At 43.6% G+C, this 10,548-nt stretch overlaps 1 protein-coding gene and 1 pseudogene across 1 annotated transcript; one reads left to right on the forward strand and one right to left on the reverse strand.

Annotated features, from left to right (window-relative positions):
- The first annotated feature begins 552 nt into the window (after nt 1–552).
- On the forward strand, nt 553–1,500 carry LOC101443627 (olfactory receptor 10H2-like). Its single transcript, XM_004473627.2, has one exon. The coding sequence runs from the start codon at nt 553–555 to the stop codon at nt 1,498–1,500; it is 948 nt and encodes a 315-aa protein (XP_004473684.2).
- Nucleotides 1,501–7,307: 5,807 nt separating this feature from the next.
- LOC101442742 (olfactory receptor 10H5-like) lies at nt 7,308–8,258 on the reverse strand (annotated as a pseudogene).
- Between the last annotated feature and the right edge of the window lie 2,290 nt (nt 8,259–10,548).

Consider the following 10,548-nt stretch of genomic DNA (forward strand, 5'->3'; position numbering starts at 1 on the left):
GGAGAGTGTAAATTGCAATGTAAACCACTATCCATGTGGTGCAGCAGTGCTCCAAAATGTATTCCCCAAATGCAATGAATGAATGTGCCACGATGATGAAAGAGGTTGTTGATATGGGAGGAGTGGGGTGAGGGGGGTAGGAGCAATATGGGGACCTCATCTTTTTTTAAGATAACATTTAAAAAATTAAGACAAAAAAAACCCACAACAACAAAAAACAAGGTAGGATATCAAGGTTCTTTCTTTTTTTTCCCTTCGTTACAGGAGTTTTCCAACAAAGAAAAGTAGGAAGAGTATAACAAACGCTCATGTATATACTCTCTATTTAATAATTATTAGCATTTTGTCATATTTGCTTCACCTTTTCCTTTTCTTTTGCTAAAACAATGCACCTTCCTCACTAGGTTGATGAGAGAATTAAATTATATAATGCATAGGGTGGGAGCTCCATCACTGCTGAATGCTGTTTTTCAGCAGCAGCTCCTTCTATGGTCCCAGGATGGTGGAAGCTTTCCCCAGTCCAGCAGCTGACCTCTCCCCATCACAGCCCCCATGCAGGGATCCAACAGCTCCAGCGTGTCTGAATTCATCCTCCTCGGCTTCTCCGCCTTCCCCCACCAGCTACTGCCCGTCCTCTACCTGCTCTTCCTGGTGATGTACCTGTTCACACTGCTGGGAAACCTGCTCATCATGGCCACCGTTTGGCACCAGCGCAGCCTCCACGTGCCCATGTACCTCTTCCTGTGTGCCCTCTCCATCTCTGAGATCTTCTACACCTTCGCCATCATCCCGCGAATGCTGACCGACCTGCTGTCCACACAGCACTCCATCGCCCTTTTGGCCTGCTCCAGCCAGATGTTCTTCGCCTTCACGTTTGGCTTCACCCACTCTTTCCTGCTCACCATCATGGGCTATGACCGGTACTTGGCCATCTGCCACCCCCTGCGCTATAGCGTGCTCATGAGCCCCCGTGGCTGTGGCTGCCTGGTGGCCTGGTCCTGGGTGGGTGGCTTGGTCATGGGGTTGGTGGTGACCACCAACATTTTCCTCCTCACCTTCTGTGGGCCCAATGAGGTCCACCATTTCTTCTGCCACATTCCACCACTGTTGGAGTTGGCCTGTGGGGGCAATGTGTCAGCTGTGGCCATGGGTGTGGGTCTGGTGTGCATCACAGCTCTGTTGGGCTGCTTCATCCTCATCCTCCTGTCCTATGCCTTCATCGTGGCCACCATCTTGAGGATCCCCTCGGCTGAGGGCCGTCACAAAGCTTTCTCCACCTGTGCATCCCACCTCACTGTGGTGGTCGTGCACTATGGCTTCGCCTCTATCATCTACCTCAAACCCAAGGGCCCCGCATCTCCAGAAGGGGACACCCTGATGGCCACCACCTACACCATCCTCACCCCCTTCCTGAGCCCCATTATCTTCAGCCTCAGGAACAAGGAGTTGAAGATGGCCATGAAGAGGACCTTCCTCAGTGAACTCTGTGGAGATGTGTGATGATCTGGGAAAAATTCCCTGGTGACAGGTAAATTGAGTAACCAGGTGACCCTCCATAACCACATCATATCCTATATTTGCCTGATGGTTTATGGTTTACCAGGATCCTTGTAGACACATCCAAGTGTACAGAAAATGGTTAGAAAGCATCAGGGTGAGTGAACGGATGACAGAAAAAATGAGATTTGGTGATATTTCTGCCAACTGCATGGTGCTTTGTCATGGAGCATCGACTCTGGAAATTTTTCCTCCTTTTTTCAAAAGTCAGGTGTGTCCACATGTTCTGAGTGTTGGGAAAGGGAAGAAGAGGTGTAATATGGGGGCATTTTTGGATCATTGGTGTTGTCCTGGATGATGTTGCAGGGATGGATACAGGCCATTATACATTTTGTAATAACCTACAAAATTGTGTGGGACAGAGTGTAAACTGTAATGTAAACTATAGTCCATGGTTTGTAGCAATGTTTCAATATGTGTTCATCAATTGTAACAAATGTACCACACTAATAAAGGATGTTGTTAATGTGGGAAAGTTTGGGAAGGGGAGGGAGCAGGGCATATGGGAACCCCTTATATTTTTTATGTAACATATATGTGATCTAAAGCTTCTTTAAAAATTAAAAAAATTTTTTTAATTAATAAACATCAGGTACGTGTGTGTGCATGTGTATGTATGGTGTCTAAGTACACCCACATCCACAAACGTATGCTGCAGATAAATAAGAAAGATATCACATCCCTATCCTCCCCAAGGCAGCACCAGGAAACTGCAGCATGTTTTTTTAAGTCTCTAAAAGACTACAGCAAAATGTAATTTATCTCACTGAATAGTGTGCTTAGGGTTGGCTGTGATGTGGAGTTTATGTTGTACATTTGTTTCAACAATTAAATTAATTAATTAAAGAGAGCAACTAAAGAGATGGTGGCACTTAAATGCAATACATGATCCTGAATGAGATCTACCAAGGGAGGAGAAAAGGCTCAAAGGGACATTATTGGTACACATTAAAAAAAATGGATTATAGACTGTAAGCTGTATATCAATATTAAATTGCTCGAATTTGATAACTGCATTTAAGATGTTTACATAAGCGATTGTCCTTGTTCTTAGGAAATGTACCTGAAAGTATTATGTATTTAAGGAGTATGAGGTCTAAAACCTACTGAAAATTTAGAAGTATGATAGATGATATAGATAGGTGATAGAAGAGAGATGGATAGAGATAGATGGATGGAAGATAGATAGATGTTGGAAAGAAAGAAAGAAAGAAAGAAAGAAAGAAAGAAAGAAAGAAAGAAAGAAAGAAAGAAAGAAAGAGAGAAAGAGAGAAAGAGAGAAAGAGAGAAAGAGAGAAAGAGAGAAAGAGAGAGAGAGAAAGAGACAGAGAGAGAGAAAGAGAGAGAGAGAGAAAGAGAGAGAGAGAGAGAAGGAAAGAATTATATGGCAGATGTGGCAATAAGTGAATATTGGTGGGTCCATGTATATGGAGGTATGTTGGCATTGTCTGTATGAGTTTTGTATTATTTTTCCAAGTATCCTATACATTTAAACGTATTTGAAACTAAAACGTTTAAAGAAAACAATACTGCAACAAAGAAAGTAAAGCACCCAAAATTTTAGGTTTGCACAGTGTGTGCAATAGCAGTTAGAAAGATTAATAGGCAGAGTGGCAGAAAAAGTTGAAGAAGCCTCCACCTTTTAGATGCAAATCTCTTCTGGCTGCTGAGAGACATCTCCACAGCTCGTGCAAAGAAAAATGTCCTGCCGTGAGGAATCATCTCCCGGTTAGAAAGAGACAAGGTAGAAGGACTCCTGCCGAACTCTTTGTTGAATCATGAAAAAAACAGAGACCAGGAAGACATACTCCATTTTCTCACTGGATTACTGGTCTCCCATTTCTCCAAACGAAGGGATTTAAAGTTGAGTACCATTGAATGCTACACTGTGAACCCCTTTAAAAACAAGCAAACAAGCAAGCCAAAAAATCCCCACAGAATGGTGCAGCTTTTCTGCCAGTTTAGGAACTGTATCCCCAATTACCTTACATTGGGTGTTTCTGATTAACCCCCTGAAAACTGTGAACTCCTTTCATTGGTGACAGTTAAAATTTGTCTCTTCTTTCCAATCCAGCTCTTTTACCTTTCCAGGTACAGGCTGACCTCCCTTCCCCATAGCCCCAGAAAAATGTGTGAGAACTTAAAAGATGAGGCTCAATTCTAGTGCAAGACCTTTGGCAAACTGACCTAATGCCTTTATGTCTCAATTTCCTCAGCTTCAAAATGTAAGTAAAAATCCTTTGTACTTTGTGAATTAAGAAAACCATTGCATATCAATCATTTAACACAATGTCTATCATTATTCACCAAGGAAATGAAAATCAAAACCAAAGTGAGATACCACCTCACAGCTATGAGGATGGCTAGAATCAGAAGCTCAGATAATAACAAGTGTTGACAAGGATGTGGAGAAACTAGAATGCTCATGCCCTGCTGGTGGGAATGTAAGATGGTGCAGCCACTTTGGAAAACATTCTTGCACTTTCTCAAATGATCAAACATAGAGCTACCACCCAGCCAGGAGGTCCTAGGCATATACCCAAAAGAAAGGGAAATATATGTTCCCTCAAAAACCTGTACACAAGTGTATACAGCAACATTATTTATAATAACAACAAATAGTGGTCTCTCCATACAATGGGATATTATTTGTTCATAGGAAGGGATAATACATGCTACGACAGGGATGAACCACAAAATAATTATGCTATGTACATGAAGCCAGTGACAAAGACCATATATATCATGAGTCCATTTACAAGAAATATCCAGATTAGTCAAACCCACCCATACGGACAGAATGTTAATTATTAGCAATTTAGGGCCCCATGGGGGGGCTGTTGGGTGCATGGAAGACAAGGAGGGTTATGGCTAAAGGGCACAAGGCTTCTTTGGGAGTTCATAAAAATGCTTTAAAATTGACTGGTGATGGTTTGCATATTTATGAGTATGCTTTAAAAACATTGAATTATACACTTTAAATGAATTCATTGTGAATTATATGAGTTATGTGTGAATTATCTCTAAATAAAGCTATTGTTTTTAAAAAATAAGACTATACTCAAATGATGATAAATACTCAGAAATTCAGAAGATAAAATTTTCTTCAATATATAGTAAAAATGTTTTAAAAATTGGAACTGTTACCAGCACAATCAAAAAGAAAGAAGAATAAGAAAGAAAGGATGGAAGGAAGGAAGGAAGGAAGGAAGGAAGGAAGGAAGGAAGGAAGGAAGGAAGGAAGGAAGGAAGGAAGGAAGGAATGGGCAAAAGGAAAGAAGGATGGACGGAAGGAAAGAAGGATGGATGGAGGGAGGGAGGAAAGTAAGAGAAAGAAAAAGAAATAAAGGAAGAAGTGATGGAGGGGGTGGAGAGAGAGAGAGAGAGAGTCAAGAAAGAAACAAAAGAATCTTCAGTCTCCAAACCAAACGCCAGGTTTACCTTTGAACTAAAATCCAGATTCTGTACAGAAAGGGTTCCCAGAGAGTGGTCCTCAGAACAGCAGCAGCTTCTCCTGGACGCTCCTTAGAAATGCAAATTCTTGGCCTGACCCAGACCTCATGAACAAGGCCCTCGGGTGAGTCCCAGAATCCTTGAACTTTCCAAGCCTTCTCCAGATGACTCAGAAGGTCTCCCAAGTTGGAGACACAAAGGATTCACCCAGCTCATCTCACATTGCGTTTGTGACCTTGGGCACACTCCTCTACATTTCCTTATTTTAGGTATGAGGTGAAACCCATTTTTCCTGGCTCCATTATCACTGGGTCTCCCCTGAAACAGGCTCCTGTTGATACATCACAGAATGCATCTGACTCAGCACCACATTAAAAGGAAATCCACGTGCTGCAGCGGTGCTCCAGAATGTATTCGCCAGGTGCAGTGGATGTGCCGCAATCATGGAAGAGGTTATTGATGTGGGAGGGGTGGCGTGGCTGGGGTGGGGGGTATATGGGGACCTCATATTTTTTGAATGTAACATTTAAAAGAAAATAAAGAAAAATAATTTTAAACAATTAAAAAAAGGAAATCAACATTTTATTAAGGATGTCTAGGAGAGCTGGGGAAGGGGACTTACAGCAGGCACTCTATGACAACCATACCAAATTCCCATTCATATACTCTTACTCTTTTTCCAAATTTCTCTGACAGGTAATGGCTCGTTGCGGATGGTACAGTCCCCATTGACTGCCCGCACTTGTCATTTTACTTGTCCCCCCCTTTCCCTCCATTCAGCTAAACATTCCTCATCTCTTTCCCAGGCATCTGCCTCACCACTTTACATATTTATTTTCTCACTAGCAGAAATTTAGATCAACCTCTCTCTTCCATTCTGTAATTTGAATCCTTAGACCAGCCATTCAGCTAGTCAGCCAAAGGGGTGATGAGGCAAAATACCAGAAAATGGTTGGTGATTATAAAGGGTATTTATTTGGGGTAGGAGCTTACGGATACCAGGCCATAATGCATAATTTACTTCCCTCACCAAAATCTATTTGGAACAAGATGGCTGCCAACGTCTGCAAGGGTTCAGGCTTCCTGGGTTCCTCTCTTCCTAGGTTTAGCTTCTCTCTGGGCTCAGGGTTCCTCTTTTCCTAGGGCTTGCTTCTTCCTGGGCTCAGGGTTCCTGTCTTCCTGGGGCTTGCTTCTCTTTCCTCTGTGAGATTACTTCCCAGGGTCACTTTAAGGCTTCAGTATCAAACTCCAACATTAAAAAAACTCAAACTCTGTCTTTTGCCATATCTTTTATCTGTGAGTCCTCACCCATTGGTGGGTGGTGGACTCAATGCTCTAACGATGTGATCCAGTGAAAGCCCTAATCATAACTTAATCACACCTTGGCACAGACCAGATTACAAACACAATCCAATATCTACTTTTGGAATTCATAACCATAGCAACCTGCTTTTCTGCCCAAAAGGGAAGAACTGTAAATGAAAACCATTTTCTCCAACAAAAGTGCCTTCCTTTCCTTAACAGAATTGTTTTTTTTAAATTTTATTCATTTTGTAAAAATATTACATTAAAAAAATATGAGATCCCATTCAACCCAACCACCCCCACCCTACCACTACCCCCCCCCAGCAACACTCACTCCCATCATCATGACACATCCATTGCATTTGGTAAGTACATCTCTGGGCATCTCTGCACCTCATGGTCAATGGTCCACATCATAGCCCATACTCTCCCACGTTCCATCCAGTGGGCCCTGGGAGGATTTACAATGTCCAGTGATTGACCCTGAAGCACCATCCAGGGCAACTCCAAGTCCCAAAAACGCCTGTGAGAGTGAGAGGGGCGCTGACTTTGAATGACTTTGAATAATCCTAGGTACAGAGCAGGTTCTCATATCATTTTTGTTCTGAGTTGTTTTTGTTTTTAGCACAGCAAGGGGAGGAAGCAAGAAAGCACCCCTTGTTTGCCTGTGAAAGGTAAACCATGCACATCAGTTCCTTAGCATGAGTAGGAGGCATGTCCCCTCTCCCACAAAAATCCAGGCACAGGTTGTTCACCCACACAATCCTCACTGAAGAAATCATGAACCCAGTGAACAGGGACAGAATGAGAGCAGGTCAACCACATAAGGGGAAGAGAAGGGGCAATAAATACAATTTACGAAGCCCCTACTGAGGATGAGGGTAGGCTTCCCACAGAAGAATCACCACAAACTAGACACATTTATTCCCATCTTACAGATGGGAGGCCTGAAGAGTTCTTACGCACCACACGCACTGGCACAAACCAGCTCTTCAAAAGCTCTGAGGAAAGAGCTCGCTGAGGAAGATCTTCTTCATGGCCATTTTCAACTCCTTGCTCCTGAGGCTGAAGATGATGGGGCTCAGGAAGGGGGTGAAGGCTGTGTAGGTGGTGGCCATCATGGTGTTACTCTCCATGGAGTGGGAGCCCTTGGGCTTGAAGTAGATGACAGAGGTGAAGCCATAGTGTACGACCACCACAGTGAGGTGGGATACACACGTGGAGAAGGCTTTACGCTCACCTTCTGCTGAAGGGATCCTCAAGATGGTGGCCATGATGATGGCGGAGGATTAGAGGTGGAGGAAGACGCAGGCCAGGAGGATTGTGATACACACCAAACCCAATGCCATGGCCACAGCTGACACTTCATCCCCACAGGCCAACTCCAACAGTGGTGTCATGTGGCAAGCAAAATGGTGGATCTTATTGGGCCCACAGAAGGTGAGGTAAAAAATGTCCATGGTCACCACCAGCCCCATGACCAAGCCACCCGCCCAACACCAGGTCACCAGGCAGCTCCAGCCGCAGAGGCTCATGAGCAAACTGTAGCGCAGGGTATGGCAGATGGCAACGTAGCGGTCATAGCCCATGTCATTGAGCAGGAAGGAGTGGGTGAAGCCGAACGCGAAGGCGAAGAACATCTGGCCGGCAGAGGCCACCAGGGTGATGGAGCGCTGCATGGACAGCGGGACGGTCAGCATTCACGGGATGATGGTGAAGGTGTAGAGGATCTTGAGGATGGAAAGGGCACAGAGGAATAGGTACATGGGTGTGTGGAGGGTGTGCTGGCACCAGATGGTGGCCATGATGAGCAGGTTTCCCAGCAGCAAAAACAGGTACATCATCAGGAAGAGCAGGAAGAGGACAGGCAGCACCTGTTGCAGGAAGGCAGAGAAGCCAAGGAGGATGAACTCAGACACACCGCTGTGGTTCTGACCCTGCATGGCGGCTGCACCTGGCAATTGAGAGGGGGATGAAGGCCCAGGGGCAGGAGCTCAGGGTCTCTATTCAGCCCCACATGTGGATGTGTAATGTTGGCTGAATTTTTCAATCTCTTTTTAAAATTGATATGAAATCCACAAGACATAAAATTACATTCACTGGCATGAAGTTCATTCTCAAAGAAGACTGGGTTAGTGCAAGAACAAACAGACCCGGATTCAGAATGGACATTACGAAATGAATTCATCCCTATACAATTCAGGTCACACCATCAAGAGATTAGAAAATGATGAATTGTTTACAGGATGCTTTTGAGGAAAGTATCTATCTATGTACATAAAACAGAAGAGAATTCTCAATTAATTCCCATAGAAAGACCGAGGAAAGATGGATAAATGACCTAACTGTGGGAAATAACATCACAGATGATATTAGAAAATGTAGTGTGGTCTTTGTGATCAAAGAACTGAAAAACACTTCCTTTTAAAAGGGGTAGGGGAACATAAACCATAAGAAAATAAAACAATGAATTCGATAACATCAAAATTCTGTATCATCATCAGCAAAGAGCAGATGACAGCAAGAAGATATTCACAATAGTAGAACCTGACAGAAGATCAAGATCTCGAATCTACAAGGAATGCCTAGAAACCAACAAAAAATGAGAGATAAGAGAATGTGGGCAGAGGGTGGGAATGGGTGATTGCAGAAGAAGCAATTCAATAGGTTAAGAGCAAATTCAGATATGCTGAAGCTCATTAGTGATTGAGGAATGAAATTTTAAGAATGAAATTTAAAACAGCAATCCGTATCATTTCCTACCTGTTAGACCAGAAAATATTTAAAAGTCAGATGCTTCAAGGCATTGGCCCATTTTTGAAGACATGTGGTGCCCAGGCTTCCCAGAAGGCACCTGGTGTTTCCTAGTGAGATTAAGTGAAGATTTGCCCTATGCCCTGGCCATGCTGCTCCTGGGTCTCCATCTAATGAAATTTTCACGTGGCTGGGTGAGAGGATAACATCAAGGACATTCACTGCAGCCTTGTCTGTGCTGGTGGGTCCAGGTGGGCAACTTGGTGACCACCACTAACTAGTGGAGTGCAGAAGTACAACGTGGATATCAGCCATGGAGAACTAGGCAACATTTAGAATCAGCAAACTTGACATCGACACAGCAAAAAGAACCAAGGTAAATGTGGGGGCAAGAGAGGAGTTTTGCGAGAGTACACAAGGATGGATAGAAAACATGTAATATTACACAAAAAACATATAGGGGACGACAGACTAATAACGTAAACCATAATGTAAAACATAGAATAACTAAAAAATTTAGAAAACTGTATAGGCTAAATTATGGGCCACAATGTAAGCACAGATGTCACCTTGTTTGAAAGCTATTGTCTCGGAATCTGTACATCAGTTTCAGTAAATATGATATGAATAAGTTAAAAGATTATCACTGTGGAAGGGAAAAGGTTTTATGGTGGCTGTGTGGGAGTACAGTATATTGTATACATGAATTACTGTGATCTAAGGCTCTCGTGAAGAGAAGCTCAATAATTAGGGAAAAAGAAAAAAAAAAGATAGGATGTAGAATTTTTCCAAATCAATATGTGTTCTATATTTAACCTTTAAGCTCATCGCTGTATTCCATTTTACTAGTAAGGGAACCTGACATTATATTGGGCTTCACTTTTCAGGAAGTTTTGGATCACAGAGTGGTTCAACAATGGCAGTGGAGGAATATTGGTATGGGATGCTATTGGCAGGTGATATATGGTTGACAGGGAGTTATACAGGGCATGTGTCCAGGGTGCATGGAAATGTTTGGATATACTCATAGTGGCAACAATTAAAAACAACAGCTGGGGAGGGGGTACTGGGTTCCTGGCCAGGGGGGCTCTGTCGTGGTCCCTAGGGGAGCAGTGGCAGTCCCCCAGGTGCAACGGTAAGGACCAGGAAGGAATGAGGGTCCAACAGTGAGCCCCTGATACTAATGACTATGCTTGTGAGCCTACACACCTGAAATAAGAACAAGGCCTAGAGCAGCACTCTGCCTAAGAGTTCCCTCCTGACAGCCTCCATGTTACTCAAATGCGGTCAGTCTCGAAGCCAAACTCAGCATGTAAATGCAATGCCTTCCCCCCCGGCGTGGGACATGACACCCGGGGATGAGCCTCCCTGGCACCAAGGGATCACTACCAAGCACCAGCTGATGACGTAACTAGAAAATGACCTTAAATTAAAGGTTAAACGCAGACCAGCAGAATATCCCTGTCTACATATAACAAC

This window comes from Dasypus novemcinctus, unplaced genomic scaffold (assembly GCF_030445035.2).
Source record: "Dasypus novemcinctus isolate mDasNov1 unplaced genomic scaffold, mDasNov1.1.hap2 scaffold_124, whole genome shotgun sequence".
Classification (NCBI taxonomy): Eukaryota; Metazoa; Chordata; class Mammalia; order Cingulata; family Dasypodidae; genus Dasypus; species Dasypus novemcinctus.